Genomic DNA, 20,677 nt, shown 5'->3' on the forward strand with positions numbered 1-20,677 from the left:
CAAGTTTCATGTACTACTTGAAACTAATTTGAATTAAAATTGTAAACAAAAACAAAAAATTTCAGTTAAAATGATTATGACCATCTTGATCGTGGATGTTTCACATATTTAGCATTATTAAATATATAACTCTCATGTGGAGTAGAAAATTTGAGTGTCTATAGGGAAGGAAATATGGAACATTACCTCTTTACTTTTTACCAACATCATTTAATAATTCATAATGAAAATTTTGTTAAAATTTAATGATATCAAATTATTGGTGGAATTTATATTAGTTTTAATTTTAGATGTTGGATTGAAAAAAAAAATAGTGTTTTTTTTTTTTTAATTCACCTTTTGCAGGTGAATAAGTTGGGTGTCCGGAGTTCGAACCCCGGCCCTTGCATATAATAATGCATGTGTTTATTAAGTACTATTATAAAATAATGCATGTGTTTATTATGCACTATTATAAAATGAGTGAAATGGACACGAGACTCACTTTTCTTTTTAGGGACACAGGGGACTCAATCAAACACCCAAAATGAAGTGCTTTTTTTTTTTTTTTTAAAGAAAAATGGAGTGACATGTCGTGGATGCTCTAATAAATGTGTATATTTTTCCACAAACAAAATAATGTGTATTTCAACACTTCAAAACTGTAGTTTTTGTTTTTAGAAAAGAAAATTTATATCATTTCATTATTAATCATATTGGTAATACATGTCGAGATTTCATAAAAAATGTGGAAGCTTGGTAAGGATGTGGTTGTCTTAATTAATTGATGGACAACCTCATTTGTTATAAACTAAACATGAGAGTTTGGTAGATAAGAGCTACAAAATTGGATACTACTATCCATAATGAGACCAAATTCGGTGACATCTACCCCTCCTCTATTAAAGTAAATCAGCTACTATTTTCGAATCAACCTCAAAATCAACATTTGAGTTGTAGGTCATATATCCACTGAATCATTGTTAGAGTTTGGAATGACTTTCAATCATCTTCACTCTAGAAGCTACCTTAGAATTAATGTCATCACAATCGACATTACATTCTTATTTTTTATAAAGGTAATGCATGAAAAGAGAATGGTATTAATACATGCTCTTACAACAAAGGCTGAGACAGCCTTTTGAATTTTCCCAAATGCAAAACGAAAGGTCACTGGAAAAACTCTGACTACATAACTGATTGCTTAATTGCGCCTATTAAAAATGAATTGATCAGCATATCCTACCCAACAAACAGGAGAGACACTCATGGAATTTGAATTTACAACAGAAGGTTTTTACATGATCTTAAACCCTAAGATACACTTATCTACCAGAATCACAAAGATAAAGATAGCTATTCATATTTACCATAACTTTGTTTTACTCTATTGTAAGCATCATTCATCTGAGCTGTATTCGCTAGATTCTGGCAATAAGGGTACAGCAGCACAACAGAAAGTCTCCTTATCCTTAAGAAGTAGACAACTGCCATCAGAATTCCACTTCAGATCTGTTATCGAAAATTGTGGTAGAGGAACATGAACACAAAAGGCACCAGATGGGGTCCACATGTATAAATGTGTGCTTCCGGTGCAGAAAACAAGGCGAGTGGATGTCGGATCCCAAGCTGCCACTCTGATAGGGTCCTTCTGCACTAAGATTGCTGTAAGCTCAAGTTGTCGAATATTCCATACCCAGAGTACTGTAGGCATACTATCATTGCGAGTACATATGTATTGGCTATCATTGCTCCATGACAAAAAGCCTGCAAGAAAAATCAGTTTTGTCAAGCAGGCCAAGAGCCATCGTGCAAAGCTAGTGACAGAAGGCTTTGATTAAGTCCAGAGGCAACCAGATGATTCGGTCCGTCTAGGTAAAGTATAGTTGAAAAGAAACTGATATGGTACAAGATACATAACCATCAAAGTGATATTGCAGAAACCAAGGTATCATCAATAAAGAATATGAAGAACTAAAGAATCAATCCAAAGGAAATAATAACTTGGAATTGCAACAAAGAAAGAATATATGGATAGAGATTCTGATGTTAAAAGTCCAAGAAAATGTAAAATTATAAATCGCCAGTGAATCACATAACAATATCATTGGAGATAAGGTTTACGCTAAACATGAAAGGATATATCGGTATTAAGGGTCACTTGAATTAAATAGTTTGCATCCAGATCTGCTCTATTTCATGCTAATAAATAGTGTCGTGTCCGGTGTCCGTGTCCGTATCCATGCTTCACAGATGCTAATACTTATACAAACCAAAAATCAAATTGAACAGAAAAAAATATCCACATGAAGTAATTCAATTTCTTCCTATTTACCATGCAAATAATGAAATTAAGAACCCTGGAGTGATCATTGCATTATGTAGCAAGGAAGGGCATAATTTGAAGCATTCAAAAGTTAGAGGAAGCACAGCTTACCGATTCCTTGTTTGGGGTTAGGTTTCTCAGCAGGAGGCTTCTGAAAAGGTAAATTGATTGGAACTTCCATGACTTCATACCTTACTCGAAAGGGTCGTTCTGGAGAATCTGGTTAGAGAAAGAAAAATAAGAAAACAAAGGGATGTGTTTCATGGACCAACTGTCCAAAAAGCTTAAATCAAATAAAAATAAGAACTGTGTACTAGAAAGTTTTAAACCAACAATACATGTGAAACTTTTTCCTACCATGACGGGTCGTTCAAAACAGTGTAATTGTAATAAAAAAGTCATAGCACTTATGCTTACCAATGTTTCCTTGAGAAAAATCATCGCTCAAACACAGTTCTGACATATCAAGTTGCAGAGGTTCATCTACTTCCTGCAATTTCAGGGACATGGTAAATAAATTTTTCATAAACTGCAACGCCATCAACAATAAAAGTGTCAAAAAGAAATACTTTGAAAACAGCAGCATAACAAGGGCCACGGACTGCATATGGATGCAGAAACTCAGCAAATGTCTTCCAAGTTAAATGATTCAGGACTCGCAGCATCTGGTCATAACTACCCACTGCCAGAAACTGACCACAGGGAGACCACGACACACTTTTAACTCCTAATCCACTTTCATATGCTTGATACTTGAAAAGACACCTTCCGTCTGGAGAATAGATTAGAACCTAAGTATAAAACAAAAACGACCAAGGCTTTAGCATAACTTGCTAACATTAATTTTATAGCATGACCATCAGTCTAAAAAAAACAGGATATAAGCAGCACAAGAGTAGACATACAGAATACATGCATGAAAGATTGTATTATTTGATATATGCAACGCCATTCATGAAACATTCTCTATAAAATGCTTGCGGTTCTATCTATATTATTGAACATTGTAGATATTTAACCTTCCTTCCACTGTCCGTTGACTCTCCTTCCCCTGATCATAGCTCAGGGAAGCTTAAGCTTTACATGATTGTTAAGGGTCTAGAAAACTAATAAGGATCTGTTGACCCAAACATTATGGGTGATATACCAGTAAGTAACTGGTTCAATGTGATATACCAGTAATTTCGAGTTTGATTGGAGAGATGAATGACCAATAGAGAAGAGGACTATGAGCTGTTAATACTTAAAAATACTTTTTCTTCAACTTATGACATTCCTATACTATCTCCCCATCTCTCTATTTTGCTCTTCCAACTATTTATCATCTCCAATTTTTAAACATGGTATCAAAGTGGAATAATCAACCGTGACAAAAAATCACAATTTCAACCACTGAGTTGTACTGTATCCTCTCTTTCTCTCTTTCGAGTAACAACGGTAGTTTATGTAATTTTAGATTTTTTTACCATGTCTATTGTACATTGATATCAAATAGCTGACATGGTAGATTGCAGTGACGGATTTTTTGCCAACCTTGATGGCAAATATGTGAAGGATGTCAGAGCCACGGAGTCTTACAAGGGAAATGAGGGCTTAAAAAAAAGGATAGTTGGCCTCCCAAAGGTGTCCACCGTACGTAATTGATGGCACTGCTATTACATGATTAGTCGTTGTTATTGTTCTTGCATCCAGGATTGGACCCTAACATTTCCTTTAGAGGTGTTTGAATTTGATTATAGACTATTTTGATTTTGATTTGGTGGCTTAAGATGATCCGCCTAATTGTTTTCAATTGTGTGACATGGTAGGTTTCCATTGGCCGGTCCAATCTTGAAGGAAGGAGAAGGAAACAACAATGTATACACACTAGGCAGATACGAGCTTTTAGTGAGGTGCAAAGTAGTAAGTGTTTGTTTAACAGGATAGTACACATGATAATTGTTTTGTTTATTTTAGGTTTTGTTTGGATTATTAGAATGGGATAAAAAGAAGCAAAACAAAATGACACTAGTTGCCAATATTTGAATTGCTTAAAATAGGATAGAATGGACCTGAGGTAAGGGAATATATTCTATACCTATGGAATATAAATTTAACTACAAAGCTTTTACCATTTCGACCACTTCCCAAACAATGGTATGAAAACTTTCTTTTGTTTCGCCATAAAATGTCCAAACAATGGTATGCTATTTTTTTCCATTCCATTAACAGTTTGAATTGATATAGAATGGGAATTATCAGTGTTTCCTTAAATTCACATACGAGTTAAATTCAGTGGAATATTTTGAATCACATTTATGTTTACCAAGTCTCCCAGGTTAAGAGGGCTAGGAAAGAAAAATAGGAATTAGGAAGATAGTAGCTACCTTGTAATCAAGGGGTGAATCCCATATTACTATAGAACTATCGTCAGGTGACCATTCGACATCAGCCAAGTCTAGAGTGTCAACAGGAAACAGGCCCATTATTTCCCATGAATGACAAGATAACAGATTTATATGGTCTTTGCAATCACGCCTTGTACAAATTGCTGCAAATTTTCCATCTCTTGTAAAGGAAACCCCCTTAGAAGCATGCTTTGGCAACTGCAGATGCACACAAGCCGTGTTTACCAGTGACCAAACTGTTAAACGCAACTGAAAATCTGATGTCGTAAGTATGTGACGACTATCTGGGCTCCACCTAGCATATGCAATACCAGCAGGACCTTCGTCTATCTTGCATGTCCACTCTGGCTGGGTCAGTGACCAAGCCTGTATCATTGGCTTTTTATAGAGACCGCAGAGAATGTACTCAGAATCAAGGGCCCATTCAATATAGCTAATTTTGTCCAAGCATGAAAACAATTGCACAACCTGCATAAGACGGAAAGAATGATTCAAAACCACAAACCAGAAGCAAATATTTGGAATCTCTCAGATGGAATATCTGCAAAATACCAAGTATATAATTTACCTATGGCACGTTAAACCTAGACACTAAAGTTCCAAATACATTCTTGTATTCTTTTATGTGAACTTATCAGGTCAAGAAAAAGAGTCATGCAAACCCACAGTACAATAGTATATGTTGGCATATAGAGAGAAAAAGAGAAACGTTGAGGCATTAGAGTAAAAAGTAATAATCGGAAAATGAGCTAAAAAGGAAAAGGACATACAATATGTGTTCTAAGTTGGCATTTAAATTTCAACAAGCACACTTGTTTAATTTTACTCGCTTTATATTCCAAAGTTTACCCAGTATTCAGAACTGCTGACCATGAACCAAGATTGCCTGCAGTTGACAATTTGACGCACTCACATAGTCAGCACATATGTGTTTGTTTGATCAAGATTGGACCATCCATATTTCAAGCTCGGTATTTTTTAGTTAAAAAAATAAAATCTGCATTGAAATATGAACCGTCCGATCTTCAATCCAACGGCCACAGATATGCTGACTGCGTGAATGCATCAAACTTCTTACCATAGCATGTTGGATTTCAGATTCGAGGAGCATTAATCATTCACAATTAAGTGTTCACAATCTCCAGAAGTATTGCCTGAAATCCATCTAATTCCAATGATTTTAGTGTCTCCATTCGTAAACCCAAATTTTCGAAGACTCGCTTAACTTTAAATTTCCTATTTACAACATTATACAAGTTCATGTGACAACTACAACTCCATCACGTCTTACAAGTACTGAAAATCCTAAAACAACGGCTTCATGTTTTACATTTTACAATCTCTACTTAGATACTATCTAGTTGAGTTCTTAATTAAAAATTGAATCACATTACCTATAATTTCTTCCAAAATTTAATTATCTAAGAACTAAGAACCCTAAAACTTTATTTCAGGAACCATATCATTGGTGCAAAGTATCCACCGGCTATGCCAATAATTAATCTCTGTCAGAGAACCCGACTGGCCACCTTTAGTGGGGTCACCCCTTTCAACCACATTTTTTCCATCTGGAAAGCTCGAACCCGAGACTTTGCTTAAGGGATCCGAGTCGAGTTTCACTCAGATCAATGTAACGTTGATAACCACCAGACAGAATTTTATCAAATTCAGAAGTAAATGAAATAATGTTACCTTGAAAGAGAGGGTGTCACGAATGACGAGGCGATAATCAACAGCGACGGCTAAGAAACGAGCGTTGGGAGAGAAAGAAGAAGGACCTGTTTGTTTGTAACATTCAGTGAACTCCATTATCACACCGCAAATTCAAGGGTTTCGTTTCGTTTCGTTTTTCAATTTTCAACTTTGAAAGAAGAAGGAAAAGATAATGATATTATTAGTAGTAACCGTTTTCACTAATCATGCATGATTAATGTGAGTGAGTGCAGTTTGGTGTGATGAGAAGATGAATGAAGTGTTGTCAAGTGAAGACAGACCATTAGATCTGGAATGGTGGATCCATCCTTTTTGTTCTCATATACTTTTCACTTTTCAGACATCCAAACATTTCAAATTTTTCTTGTAAGCTTTAAATAGACCGTTAAATTAAATCCTAAATCATTTCTAAATTTTATTTTATCTTCTTTTATAAAAGGAAATGTTAACAGGGTTTTTGGGGCATTTTTTTATGTAAAACACTTTAAATAGTAAGTTTTTAATGAAAAATTGTATATTGAATAAATTGGAAACTGTAATAATTGATTTTTTAAATGAATAATTATTAAATTTTGGATGCTTAAAGAGTATCTCGGAGGCACTCGTTAAAAAGACCCTAATTACAATAATGACAATTATCATCTTCGTCACGTGAGTTTAGCTCAATCTTGTTACTTACGTGAGATTGTTATTTGATATGATCATTAAACTATTTAATCATTGATATTTTTTAATGGATTTTGATAGAAGACACTTTTTATGAAGGTGTCTTTTAGCAAGTTATTATATGAACATTTGTTAAAAGACACCAAGTAATTTTTATGAAAGTATCTTTTAGTAAAGTTATAACTAAAAAGTGGAAATCACATCTTAAAGTGTGGGTTGGTAAAAGACAGGTGGTTTCTAGTAAAACCCTTTTTTAATTATATAAGTCTTATTCTTCTTCAAAAAAAAATTATATAAGTCTTATTATAAAAAAAAAATCAAAAAATCTTTAAGAATCTATTAATCAATAATATTTTGAAAATCTCACGATGAAATAATTTTAATACTACTTTTCTTTCATAATATATTAGCCTAATTTCTTTGTCATTTTTTTAAATTTCAAGTATTAGCCTCTAAAAAATTTCATCAAGTTTTGGTCCCTAGAAAATTTGTCACTGCCGCTTATGATTCTTGTTTTTAAGTCAGCTCATATGTATGCTTCACAATTATGAAAGAATTTTATAGAGATATTTATAATATTATAACAATCTCTACCATAAAAAAATTAGAATTTTTCAACAATATATGAATTGAATATGAATTTTTTAAGTGTTGAACGTACAAATTCATATTTAATTCATCCATTATTAAATAAATTAATTTTTTTCAAGAAAAATCTTATAACGTACTAAACACAACTGCAAAATATAATTCGAAAATTTGAATGATATACACTAGATGTTCTAGGAAAAACTATCAGCGCACAAGAGTTATGGAGGTATGAGGTTTAAAGACCTTACCGCTTTTAATTTGACAATGTGATTCAACTAATGTTTGCTTGTTCTTTTTTCATACAAGTTTGGCGCATGTATGGTCTATGGGATGACATTCACGAGGCTATTATTGAAACTAGTACGACACATCAGACACCATCTTTCTTTTGTTACAACACCTCACGCTAAATTTTGCGCATAGAATGGTTAGTATGCTTTGGATTTTATGGAAACATCACAATCTCAAAGTGTGGGAAGATATTACCATAGCACTGCACACAAGTAGTCGACATAGCTCATCAACTGTTGGATGATTGGACTCTTGCAAATGCAGTGACAAACGTTCGTCGGAACCGACCACACACCGGTGAACCTCGACATTGGCAGCACACAACAACAATTACCGGGTAGTCTTCTACATTTGTATGAGGGGATCATCAGGCTTGCATCATGACTTATGCTTCAACTCAAGTTCGTTGGCAACGCCCTTAACACGGGCTTCTCAAATGCAACAAAGATGCATCCTTTTTAGGCCAGTTGAACAGACAAGTATTGACATGTGTTTGCGAGACGAGGACTAGTTTTTTATTTTTTTGTAAGAACCATGTGTTTTACCCTCATGTGCAACGTGGACGTCGGTGAAGCGCTACATCTTTCATTTTAACGTTAGATATTTTTATTTTAGGAATATGTTACGAAATATAATTACATTATGTGTAATACTCGAATATAATTACGAAAAAAATTTGTTAAGAAAAATTTGAGTTTTTTTTAAGGTAAATTAGTCCATCTAAATTTGTACAGGAAAATCGAATTTGAGACCTTGATGAAGAGTACGCTCCAAAGTCTCAAGCTAACACCATCTGACTCAAATGAGTTGTAAAATTTGAGTTTTACGAAAGAGAGTTAAAACTGAGAGTGCTATATGAGAAATATGTACCTTTCAAGTTTCATATGCTTTTTAAGAGTCAATTCATAAAAAGCCAAGTCTAGTTACATTTGTAAGTAAAAAACAAATTTTTTTAGATTTATAATGTTTCTGGTCTATATACAAGTCAGATATATTAATTATTCAATAAACTTAAAAATTGTTTTTTATTTATAAATGCGATCAGGATTATAATTTATAATTTTACGTTTAGTTCAATTTTAAAAAGTAAAACTTATTTCATATTGGTAAGGAGTTTATTTGTTTTTGTTTAAGGAAGAATGTTATTATAGGAGTTGAAAATTGCTAAAGTCGGTAAACTCCTGATAGGGCCTATAAAAAGGAGTTAAGCAACTCCAATTTAGTTAGACCATATTGACTATTCTCCATAAAATGTAAGAGAAATACTTTGAATATAAACTTTTCATAAACAATAATTTATTTATTTTAACATTATTTTATAAAATTTATATAAAAAACTATACATACTTGTCCATAAAAAAAGTGAAGCTATATATGCCGCCGAAAGCATGTTAGGCAAAAAAATATTGGAAATTTAGGGTTGGTAGAATCATTTTAATATTTTCTACTACTCCTATGTAGCTAATAAGTAAATTTATTTTCACATTTTCACTCCTTCAAGCATGTATAGTAAGAGACCAAGAGTCCAAACCTAAAAGCCAACGGTTGTTTGTGTTTTTGTCAATGCAATATACAACCAATCATTTCCTAATGATTTAAGCATAAACTATATAATACAAATACATGTAACCTTTGCACAATATAATAATAAATAATCTATGTGCCTTAGTCCGCGCTTTGTTTTGCTTCTGTCATCACATTAACATATATGCCGGCATAGCTATTTCCATCCTTAGTGTTACTAATTTTGTTTTTCTATACCATATGCAGGCAAACACATAGTCTTCTTATACACCTTTTTTCTGATTTTTTCTTCTTGCAAGAAACGTGTTGGCTTATTCATCATGTCAATCTCATAATTTATGTCTCTTTCTTTGATCATAATTAACTTTAAGTCAAAGACTCAAATCCGAGTGTCATTAATTCTTATACTTTGTTTCTGAATATTTGAGTACTTTCATCATCTTCTATTGCAGCTAGCTAGCTAGCTAGCATGCCAAGTCATCATCAGTTGCATCTCTTGAAGGATCAAAGTGGGAAATTTTAGTGGTTGAAAAGAAGCTATAAGGTCTAACACTTGATACCTATTTTGAAGATCCTAATCTGTTTTAGTTTACTTGGTCTCAACTTTAGGATATAAGGATAGATTATTCAAATATGTATGACAAAAATGTTTGCTTCAAAAGGTCTCGAGTCAATATGAACTGCTTTTGGAGGATTCATGTCCATTGCACATAAATTTTGACCATTCTTAAGTTTCGTTTGACTTGGCTGAAAGATGTATAGATGTTGACTTAGAAATATCTTGTTGAGGTTTAAAGTTCTGATTTGATTTGGAAATTAGGTTGGTATTTAACATCCTGGTATACTTAGATGATTTTAGTTTGTTTCCTAAATGATAGTTTATGCTTAATTAATACTAACATCACCTTATCAGTTATTTGCTTTAATTTACCTTTATGTCGGATGAATTTGTACTTTTCAAGTAACTAGGGTTTTTTATATGTCATGAACAATGCTTTATTAGTTTTTTTTTTTTTTTTTGTGATTTTTCTTGATAGATGTCGGGGAATTTCAGATTCATGATGGATCAGAAGGATATTGTTAGATTCTTGACTACAACTATAGATAGTTTCATTCAAGATAGGTTAATCAACAAAGAACAAAGAACACAACATAAAGATCAATGTGCTGAGAGATTAGCAGCTGAAGATGGAAACACTGACAAAGAAACTGAGGTAGAATATTCTGATCAAGCAGTATTAGCAAATTTGGATTGGGGTATTGAGGCTCTTGAAGAAGCTATTAATACCTATAATATGGAAACTAAGCTTGCAAGATTAGATTATGCTGAGAAAATGTTGCAAGTGTGTGCAATGTTGAATCCTAAGCAAAAAACTGCTGGAGTACCAAATTCATATTTATCAGCTTGGGCACATTTGAATTTATCCTATTTATGGAAGTTGAGGAACAATATTAAGAGTTGTATTTATCATTCTCTTGAGATGTTCATTGTGGACCCTTTTTTCTCTAGGATTGATTTTGCTCCTGAATTATGGAAAAACCTGTTTCTTCCACATATGAGTTCAATTGTAGGGTGGTATTCAGAGGAGAGACATAAGCTTATGATGGAAGTGTTACCTGAATCTACTGATTTTTCTTATACTGCTGATTTTGATAAAGTTTTCAACGAGTCTTTGGTATTTTCTATGAGGCCGAATCAGCTTGAGAAACTGCAAAAACTTGAGCAGCTTTATGGAGAGTCATTAGATGAGAACACAAGGCTATATGCAAAATATTATAATGATTGTATGAACCCTGATTCTACCTCAAGCAAGAAGGTTGTTCCTATGTTGCCAATTGCTGAGCCGCCGATGACTCCTTTGCATGAGTTGAGCCGGTCTGTTCCTGATTTTGTAAAGTTTGGTCCTATATTGCCCAAGAGTTCTGGATTTTCTATGACAACAAGAAGATCTAATGATGGTTTAAATGAAACAACCAGGTAAGGGTTATGCAGTGGAATTTTGAATTCTTCGAATCCGTGAGTCTCAATGAACTTCGGGATATGGCTATGCGATGAGACCATTATATTGTATTTTTTTCCTAATATATACTTCAGTTTTTCAGATAATATTTTAATATACAAATTCTACTCATGTGTTTTATGATTCAGTACCAAAACAACTTAGCTTAAGAAAGTTCAACATGCATTTTATTTCATCTGAACCTCCTAATTCTTGCATGTACTTTTCGGATTCTGAATTTCAACAGAGAGAATATAGCTTCAAATTCCAACCATTCAAAGGGGGAACAATCATCACTATGGGCTGCTAAGGTAATAGAAAGTTATCTATATGTTTGTTTATTGCTAATAATATAGCTTTTGATCAATGGATTTATAGTAGCACATTCATATAGGCGTTATGATAAATTACCTTATGCAGGAGAGCATAATTGAAGAGATTGAAGACGATTTGGATTCTGAGCATTATGATGCATCTGTGGATTCCGATAAAATCAATATTTTCTCACCTGAACCTAAGAAAAATATCAAGGATGAAGATGTTGAACCAAAAGTATATCGATCAAACCAGAAGAATCAAATGAATTCTCCCAATATCTCTCCTATGGAATCTCCAAGAAGAGCTTCAAATTATTCATCTACAAATCCTCTCCGTAGGAAAAAAGAATCGAAGTTTTTGCGGTTACTATCTAATCGTTTTACGGGATCAATTGTTTCTGATCACTCTCTATCATCATCTCCAGACACGAGCTCCGATCATATTTTCACTGGCGATGAAGAAGTTATGGTATGTTAGATAATATATACATAATCCTATTATTTATTACTAGTCCGAACTTAAATATAAGCAAACAAATGCATGTATCTGGTCCATATACATATACTTTTTATGCTTATTTTGAAGTCTAGAGGGAGTATGTATTACTCATAGCTTTTTTATGGTTGGTGGATGTAGTTACTATATTTCAAGTTCAACTATGCAATGTAACAGTTATTTGGGATATAGGTCAGGAATAATATTAAGAGGAAGAATGATAGTCAAACACCAAGTATGAATCAAGACAATGAAAATAGTTTGGTGCTGAATGACAGGTAATTACCACTTTTTTTTATTTATGAGATATTCTTTTTATATTCTAGGATTCTCATTATAGTTCTCATGCTACTGTTTGGGTTAGTGACAAATAAATAATATTATTTCCTTCCTAATTTTCAACTTTCTTTGCCCTTTTGAGTTTGCAGTTCACATTGTGAAAGTGAAGATGGTTATCAAAGCTCTAGTTCATTTCCAAAACTAGAGAAACTGACTATTGGATCAAAACCACCAAAAGATTTTGTTTGTCCAATCACAGGTCAGATATTTAGTGATCCTGTCACCCTTGAAACAGGCCAAACCTATGAAAGAAAAGCTATTCAAGAGTGGCTTGGAACAGGAAACACAACGTGCCCCATCACGCGACAGGCTCTCTCCGCAAACATCTTGCCAAAAACAAACTATGTTTTGAAGAGATTGATAGTATCATGGAAAGAACAGAATCCTGAACTAGCTCAAGAATTCTCAAATTCTAACACACCAAGGGGTTCTTCATGTTCTCCCTCTGCAAAAGACATCACAATGGTTTCGAGTATACAAAGAACAACTGATTCACCAAGTCAGAAGTACAAAGACGATTACATTAGACAAAGGAACAACAGATTTACGAGGGTTTCTGTCGGTGCATCTCCAACTAGTGTGTTATCGCAAGCTGCAGTTGAAACGATTATAAATTCCTTGACACCTTACATCACAAGTCTATGTACATCAGAAAACTTGCAGGACTGTGAACAAGCTGTATTGGAAATAGCAAGATTGTGGAAGGATTCTAAGACCGATCCTCAGATTCATTCTTATTTATCAAAGCCAACAGTTGTAAGTGGTTTAGTAGAAATTCTCTCGGCTTCTCTAAATAGAGAAGTTCTGAGAAGATCAATTTATATTCTTTCAGAGCTAATCTTTTCAGATGAAAGAGTTGGAGAAACACTTAACAGTGTAGATTCTGATTTTGATTGCTTGGCTATGCTACTTAAGAATGGTTTGGCCGAGGCTGCACTACTCATTTACCAACTAAGGCCAGTTTTTGCTCAGCTTTCAGAACATGAACTAATACCCTCTCTTATCCAAGTGATCCAGAACAAAAGTGAGGATATAGATGATTTTCAGTTAGCAATAGACCCTAAAGCTGCCGCCATAGCAATTCTTGAGCAAATTTTAATAGGAGGGGATGAATATAATAGGTCAGTCAATGCTTCAAGTGTTATCTCAGCAAACGGAATTCCAGCCATAGTTAAGTATTTGGACAAAACCGAAGGAAGGAGACCTGTAATTTCCATACTTTTGTGTTGTATGCAAGCTGAAAAAAGTTGCAAGAGCTCAATAGCAAATAGAATTGAATTGTCACCTGTTCTTGAATTATTTCACGCTGGAAACGATAGCGTGAGAGGAATCTGTGTGGAGTTTCTCTCAGAACTGGTTCGATTGAATAGGTAACTTACAATAAGCAAAACTTTCCTTTCCCTTCAATTAAAGCAGTCATTTACCTGTTACTGTTTTCACCTTGTTCAATATTTTGGAGATGCATAACTAGAGTCTTGTCCCTCAAATTCAATGCTAACTTTTTGGAACTGATATAAACCATACTATCATTCATTTGAGAAGTATCACCTTTATGTTTACAGTAAAATGGAGAAACTAAAGCATCAATGAAAAGCACAGATTTTTCACATGACTCAGCAATAGGCATACCTAAATATTTTCCTATTAAGCACTCCCCACATGTTAAGAAAAAATGTACTGTTGAGTCACTCCTCGTCCAACACCAATTTTAGTATTTTGTTTTTATGATTATACAGAAGGACGTCCAGCAACCAGACATTACAGATAATCAAGGATGAAGGAGCTTTCAGTACAATGCATACATTTCTTGTATATCTACAGATGGCTCCAATGGAACATCAAATTGCCGTTGCCAGTCTTCTTCTTCAACTTGATCTTTTGGTTAGCCTTGTTAGATGAATTTATTGTTCTTAAAATGTAACTTTGCTCTCTTTTTGCCTCAATATATTTTTTGTTCTTGTCAAACTATTCAGGCTGAGCCACGAAAGATGAGCATTTACAGGGAAGAAGCTGTAGAGACACTGATAGAAGCACTTTGGCAAAAGGACTTCTCAAATAATCAAATGAAGGCTTTAGATGCTTTGCTATTTCTTATTGGACATGTCACTTCCTCAGGAAAGTCATATACTGAAGCTGGATTGCTGAAGATTGCAGGATTTGATCAACCTTACAATGTTTTAATGAAGGCCGAGCAATTGGGGCACTCAGACAATGATTTCATGGAAACAATGGTTTGAGGATATGTGGCATTTCAATTGTTATTTTGAGTATTGTTGATAATTGATTTCGTACGATACTAATACAAACTTTTCTTACACAGGAGGATGAAAAAAACGCCATGAAATCTTGGCAGAAAAGGGTAGCTTCTGTACTTTGCAATCATGAAAACGGTTCAATATTTCAAGCTTTGGAAGAATGCCTAAAGAGTAACTCCTTAAAGATGGCAAAATCTTGCCTTGTCCTTGCCACATGGCTGACACACATGCTCTTTACTCTACCTGATACTGGTGTAAGGGATGTTGCTCGGAAATCCCTGCTTGAGGCACTTATGAATGTCCTCCAGTCATCCAAGAACCTGGAGGAAAAGATCCTAGCATCCCTAGCTTTGAAGTCTTTCATTAGTGATCCAAGTAGTTTTTTTTTTTATACTAGTTGAAAACATTATCAAGGTCTTTATTATACAAAGGAGTACACTAAATGAGAAAATGTAATGTTGCAGCTGTTCACGAAGTACTTAGAGTTTATGCTAAAAGCATCTACAGAATCTTGAGGAAGCTGAAGAAATATTCAACAGTTGCAGCTGATATTTTGAAAGCCTTGCTAAACTTAAATTCTGTTGATGTGGTAAGTTTAGTGGTGATTTAGGATATAGTTCATTTCATATAATATATCTTCTTAGAGAAAGTAACTATTTTAGTCCTCTATTCTATAGACAGAGTTGTGGAGTTGTAAAGAAGTAGTTGAGTTAGATTTGAGCTCAAATGGAGAGGTGCTTTCTTTGCATTACCTGAATGGTCAGGTCTTGAGTGGACATGCTGATGGAACTATCAAGGTAGAGTATCCTAACAATCAGAAACAGTGTGGTTGTGCGTTTGTCTAGCTGTTCATTTTAACAATATAAATTCCTCCTAGGTATGGGACGCAAGGAAGAGAATACCTAGGGTGATTCAAGAAACTCGCGAGCACAAGAAAGCTGTTACATCTCTTTGTTCTTCAGTTGATAAACTATACAGTTCTTCCTTGGACAAAACAATCCGGGTAACTCGTCAAGCCATGTCATAGAAAAAATTGGTCAAATATTTTGTTGTGCATACCAATTAATGTTGCTAATATTTGAGGTGATGAGGCATACTAAATAATTAATGAATTTTACCAGAATAAACAAATATAAATGGCTAGACTCAACAATTAACATATAAAATGCCATGCATTCTATAATTGAAAGCAACATAAAGTAAAAATAGTACTTGATATCTTAACTTTCCAAATTACCTGCATCTTTTTGTTAACCCACTAGATTGATCTTAATACATGATATGCACCATTGAATAATATTTCTTATGTACAGGTTTGGACAATTAAACCTGACGGGATTAAATGTATAGATGTTTATGACGTTAAGGAGGCAGTGTATGAGCTAGCAGCCAATGCTAAATTGGCATGCTATGTAACTCAAGGAACGGGAGTTAAGGCAAGCCTTATATGTTGTTGAACAACTCATTAAGAAATCCAGTTCCATCATAAGATAAAATTGATAAAATTTGATATTTACAGGTTTTTAATTGGTTAGATGCTCCAAAGTTCATCAATTTCAACAAATATGTGAAATGCCTTGCTGTTTCCGGGGACAAACTGTACTGTGGTTGCTCTGGTTACAGCATACAGGTAAACATCCCTCTATATTGCATCATTTTTTAGTAGTGTCTTTAGCTTAAGTAAAGCAATCCGCAAATATTGCTTAAGAATTAAGATCCATATGTTCTTTCCATTTTCATAATATACAACTCTAACAAAACATGCAAAAGCTTCTCTGGAAATTGTCCATGTTTTCTAAGACTTACCTACCGGCTGAATGATGGCAGGAGGTTGACTTGTCCAAATATACATCAACTTCATTCTTCACTGGTACAAGAAAATTGTTGGGAAAACAAACCATACACTCCCTTCAAATTCATGATGATTTGCTCTTTGCTTGTGGTTCTTCTATTGATGCAACCGCAGGAAAGGTATATGTCTGTTCTTGTTCTGTTCCAAAGCATATTTTCTCGCAGAACTAACTTTTTCCTTCAATTGATACAAGATATTTTCACTTTCCTCCAAAATGGTGGTGGGATCGCTATCAACTGGACTCGACGTCCATCGTGTAGCCATCAACAGTGACTTCATATTTGCTGGTACGAAATTTGGCACCATTGAAGTTTGGCTAAAAGATAAGTTCACCCGAGTTGCTTCCATCAAAATGGCTGGTGGTAACACAAAAATTACATCATTAGCGTCAGACGCTGATGGAATGATGCTTTTTGTTGGTTCCTCTGATGGAAAGATCCAGGTTAGGCATTGATCATAATAGCAGCCATGATATCACAAACTAACCAGCTTCTTTCCCAGTAACTGAATTTTCTTTTGGATTCATGATGCAGGTCTGGGCATTGGACTAAGCACAATAAAAGTACGAGTATAACAACCCTTTTGCCACATGTAAATGAAATGCTGATGAGTTTTACCTATTTGAGCTCCTTACATATTTTATAGGATTTCATTAGTCAAAGAGTATTGTTCATTAAATTATATTATCCAAATAAGATCTTCTATGTCAAAGGTATACAATGCAGGAAAAATTGAATATACTATTTGCGGTACACTACCACCATCAACATCATCTTGCACAAGTATCTCATAGTTGATAATTCAACTGCAAAGTGAAAGAGACAGTTGAAACATTTAATCCACATATATCATCACATAATGTATGTAATATATAAAAATAAAAATGTGAAAAAATTACTTATTTTTAATATAATCATCAATTAAATCAATCAGTTCAACCGATTATTTCGCAATCTATATTTTTCCCCCAGTTTTAAGTAATCCAAGGACTGTTTGTATTGTAGTCCCAACATCACAAACTGTACAAATAACATCTTCCGGAGGTTATTTTTCCAAAAGGAAACTTATTTTTTTCTCCAAACTAGGTTTCCAGTAGTAAACAACCAGCATATTAACTATAACAAAGGGAATAATAGTGTGGCTAAATTATCTTTAAGGGAAAAAAGGAGTGAAATTTATTCCAAAATAAATAAAAACAATATCACTTGACAATGTAACTGCACAGACAGGCTTCCAAATAATAGCGCAAGCAGCAGAAAGAAATTTCAGTGTGTGCACTCACTCTCGAGGCTGTGAATTGTGAATTTTATCTTGAATGAATGTTTAACAGCATAAATCAAAATAATGTCCTAGAAAGAAGAGAGCCCAGCAAGTTTTCTAAACTTCTCATAGGAAACCCAGAAAACAAATTGCCACGGACCAAGCCTTGCCCATGTGGGGAAGAATCCTTTCCAGAGTGCTCTTATTCCTTCAACTTTAACTGTCTTCACCAAGCAATCATAAGAGCTTCTATATAAGACATTCCCTTCCTTTTTAGCTGTCTGATTCATCATTCTAGTCTTGACAACGTCGGCTGGACAACTTAAAGAAGTTGCCGCAAGACCTGACATGATGGAAGCTAATGTGTGGGCATAAACATTATCCTCGGCTATCTTACTTTTAATAACAAATTGTTTAGCATGATCATAACAGGCTAATTCCCCCATGTTCACTAAGAAGGCTCTTTGGATATTAGGAAAAACACCCTTCCATAGTCCTTGAAATCCTTCAGCTTTAATGATTTTGTTAAAAGCATCAATTGGCCCTGAATACCGAGGTTGAAGACCTTTTCTCATCATTTGACTATCAGCTTGCATCCTCACCTTGACAAGATCAGCCGGGCTTGCTATAACCTGTACTGCCAATTGTAAATAATAAAAAAATATAAATCTGTACTTTTCCAAAGACAAATATAAAGGTGAGCAGTCAATTAAAACATGGATTCGTCTCCAAAGTTACAGTGCATTGGAAATTACATCCTTTGATCTCTGGTAAACTATTTGCATCTCATGGCTACTTTTGCATCTAACTGATGAAACCACAATCCTAATATTTTATTTCCACCTCTCCAGCATGAGAGCAGGTGTGAGATTTTCAAAGATTCTCTAGAAACTAAATACACGAGTCACTGCACGCCTACAACCTTTTAAAGGATTTTAGTTTCCCAAGTTCTTTGGTTGTGATTGGTTGTATTGTTTATCTAACATTTGTGGGTTGCTAATTGTAACAAGGTTAAAACTTGTAAAGCTTATGCTTAAGAGAGTGTCAGAATCAGAATTTTATAACAAAGGCAATCCAGAATCGTGTGCAAAGCTCTCACATAACCAGGGACCAAGACAAGGCAGACGGCAGACTGACCGACTAGGCTAACCCCACTAGTAACTAAGATAAACATCAGTCGAAAAACACAAAAGTCGTGATGTACCTACCTAATACTGAATCAATCAATCAATTGATGTACAAACACCACATATTCTTTTACTATGTTCATAAATCTGGCAGATGGTGTTCTTCGAAGTTGGAAGGCATAAAATTATGTTCCTGAAACTCTCAAGTCTTAACAACAGAATTCAAATCAAGAGACTGTAACTTAACTATTTTTTGGTCCAGGCTCAAGCCTTCATCTTGGAACTTTTATCCTTTAAATATATAATCTTGATGGTCAGCATTTTCAAATAAAAAGATATAGAAAATTTGAATTACAAATCTTAATTATTTACTTACTATGAGAAATTGACAAGAATTCTGAACAAATATTCTCACCTGAGCCATACTGCCAGAGATTCCACCAACAACAGCCTTGCCAATGATAGAGGGCGACCCATTATCAGAAGAAATAACACTCCTCAGGTGCTCATACCCAACAATTCGAATAGGGGTGTAGAATAGGTGTCTTAAAATTGCTGGAGACAAGCCCTTATAAAGGCAAAGAGGACCTTGTTGACGAATAATGTCTAGGCCTATTTGAAATGCACCGGTTGGACGAGTTGATGAAAGTGACTCCCCATGGAGTTGGAGCCTGGTTTTGATCAAGTCTATGGGAAAAGTTGTGGACTCGGCCACCATTGCCGATAATGATGTTAGCAAAATCTTTGTATGAGTATTGTCAACTTGATTGCCTGATTTCATTGGTACATACAAGAAAACCCAACTCGCCAAAATAAAATATGCACGGGGCTGGCTGGCTGGCTATTCTAAGACAATGAATTGACAAGGTACACAGGCATCAGGGGTTGGAGATTATATTGAAATTACCTCAGCCATTTGTAAGTGTTGATAAATCAGGATGACACAGTTCAAGTTTTGTGTAGTAGTTTTGTCAGAATAAGTTACGCGTACTTGTTCTTTTGTGGCATCGCCGCATCGTCCATAAGACATAAGACATGAGTACATGACAATGCTGTACCGCGTTTTGATTGTAAAAACACCAATAGAGTTTCAAACCATAGAAATCTTGTCATGTGTTAGTTAGTTCTTTTTCGTACTTAGTTTTAACTCATCAAACACATCCTTATTAGAAGATTTCAGACTTATTTAATTTTTCAGTATTAATATTAAATATATTCCATTAATTTTTAACTCATCAAACACACTTGTTAAGAGATTGCTGACTTATTTAATATTAATACTAAATATATCCGATTAATAATTTTACATCATTATTTTTTAATATTAAATTATTTGTTAAATCATAATTACCTAAAATTTAACTTGAAATAACCTTGGTAATACCGACACATCTCCCTAACACTCGAAAAAGTCACGACACATGTAAATTATATTCAAGAGGAATGTATGTAAACTCTCATTTTAATACCGTAATATTTACTTTTTTATTGAATGAAACTCATGCATGTTAGTCAGTCAGAATTGTTTCGGTGCTTCATACTCATTCAGACACA

The 20,677-nt window shown here is 34.3% G+C and overlaps 3 protein-coding genes across 4 annotated transcripts; 1 reads left to right on the forward strand and 2 right to left on the reverse strand.

Moving 5' to 3' along the window:
* Nucleotides 1–1,020: 1,020 nt before the first annotated feature.
* On the reverse strand, nt 1,021–6,748 carry LOC11417780 (WD repeat-containing protein WRAP73). Its single transcript, XM_003591611.4, has 6 exons — nt 6,385–6,748; nt 4,672–5,160; nt 2,875–3,096; nt 2,723–2,795; nt 2,417–2,524; nt 1,021–1,746 (listed from the first exon to the last, which is right to left on the reverse strand). Exons 1-6 carry the CDS (start codon nt 6,499–6,501, stop codon nt 1,379–1,381), a joined length of 1,377 nt encoding a protein of 458 aa, XP_003591659.2. The 5' UTR covers nt 6,502–6,748; the 3' UTR covers nt 1,021–1,378.
* A 2,888-nt stretch (nt 6,749–9,636) lies between these two features.
* Nucleotides 9,637–17,503, forward strand: LOC11418360 (putative E3 ubiquitin-protein ligase LIN). 2 transcript variants are annotated; one of them, XM_013613804.3, is made up of 17 exons: nt 9,637–10,021; nt 10,515–11,455; nt 11,725–11,788; nt 11,898–12,263; nt 12,483–12,568; nt 12,719–13,999; nt 14,366–14,510; nt 14,603–14,860; nt 14,950–15,259; nt 15,349–15,473; nt 15,562–15,681; nt 15,762–15,887; nt 16,198–16,320; nt 16,404–16,514; nt 16,712–16,855; nt 16,930–17,178; nt 17,270–17,503. In XM_013613804.3, exons 2-17 carry the CDS (start codon nt 10,515–10,517, stop codon nt 17,285–17,287), a joined length of 4,467 nt encoding a protein of 1,488 aa, XP_013469258.1. In that variant the 5' UTR covers nt 9,637–10,021; the 3' UTR covers nt 17,288–17,503. The 2 variants fall into 2 exon arrangements, with proteins under 2 accessions (XP_013469258.1, XP_024640063.1); XM_024784295.2 differs by lacking the exon at nt 9,637–10,021 and adding an exon at nt 10,037–10,297.
* A 384-nt stretch (nt 17,504–17,887) lies between these two features.
* On the reverse strand, nt 17,888–20,191 carry LOC11410490 (mitochondrial uncoupling protein 3). The gene is made up of 2 exons (XM_003591613.4): nt 19,539–20,191; nt 17,888–18,628 (listed from the first exon to the last, which is right to left on the reverse strand). The coding sequence occupies exons 1-2, from the start codon at nt 19,902–19,904 to the stop codon at nt 18,086–18,088; spliced, it is 909 nt and encodes a 302-aa protein (XP_003591661.1). The 5' UTR covers nt 19,905–20,191; the 3' UTR covers nt 17,888–18,085.
* Between the last annotated feature and the right edge of the window lie 486 nt (nt 20,192–20,677).

The sequence above is a fragment of the Medicago truncatula genome, chromosome 1 (assembly GCF_003473485.1).
Source record: "Medicago truncatula cultivar Jemalong A17 chromosome 1, MtrunA17r5.0-ANR, whole genome shotgun sequence".
Lineage (NCBI taxonomy): Eukaryota > Viridiplantae > Streptophyta > Magnoliopsida > Fabales > Fabaceae > Medicago > Medicago truncatula.

What these genes read in the sequence shown, in the direction of transcription:
- LOC11410490 (XM_003591613.4), bottom strand. Translation starts at nt 19,904, where the DNA reads ATGAAATCAGGCAATCAAGTTGACAATACTCATACAAAGATTTTGCTA. An exon ending in TCTCTGGCAGTATGGCTCAG is followed by an intron (nt 18,629 to 19,538) that starts GTGAGAATATTT and finishes TTGGCAGTACAG; the next exon opens with GTTATAGCAAGCCCGGCTGA.
- LOC11417780 (XM_003591611.4), bottom strand. Translation starts at nt 6,501, where the DNA reads ATGGAGTTCACTGAATGTTACAAACAAACAGGTCCTTCTTCTTTCTCT. An exon ending in ATTCACCCCTTGATTACAAG is followed by an intron (nt 3,097 to 4,671) that starts GTAGCTACTATC and finishes TTTTATACTTAG; the next exon opens with GTTCTAATCTATTCTCCAGA. An exon ending in GTTATGCTGCTGTTTTCAAA is followed by an intron (nt 2,796 to 2,874) that starts GTATTTCTTTTT and finishes CTGAAATTGCAG; the next exon opens with GAAGTAGATGAACCTCTGCA.
- LOC11418360 (XM_013613804.3), top strand. Translation starts at nt 10,515, where the DNA reads ATGTCGGGGAATTTCAGATTCATGATGGATCAGAAGGATATTGTTAGA. An exon ending in CATCACTATGGGCTGCTAAG is followed by an intron (nt 11,789 to 11,897) that starts GTAATAGAAAGT and finishes TACCTTATGCAG; the next exon opens with GAGAGCATAATTGAAGAGAT. An exon ending in GTCTTTCATTAGTGATCCAA is followed by an intron (nt 15,260 to 15,348) that starts GTAGTTTTTTTT and finishes GTAATGTTGCAG; the next exon opens with CTGTTCACGAAGTACTTAGA.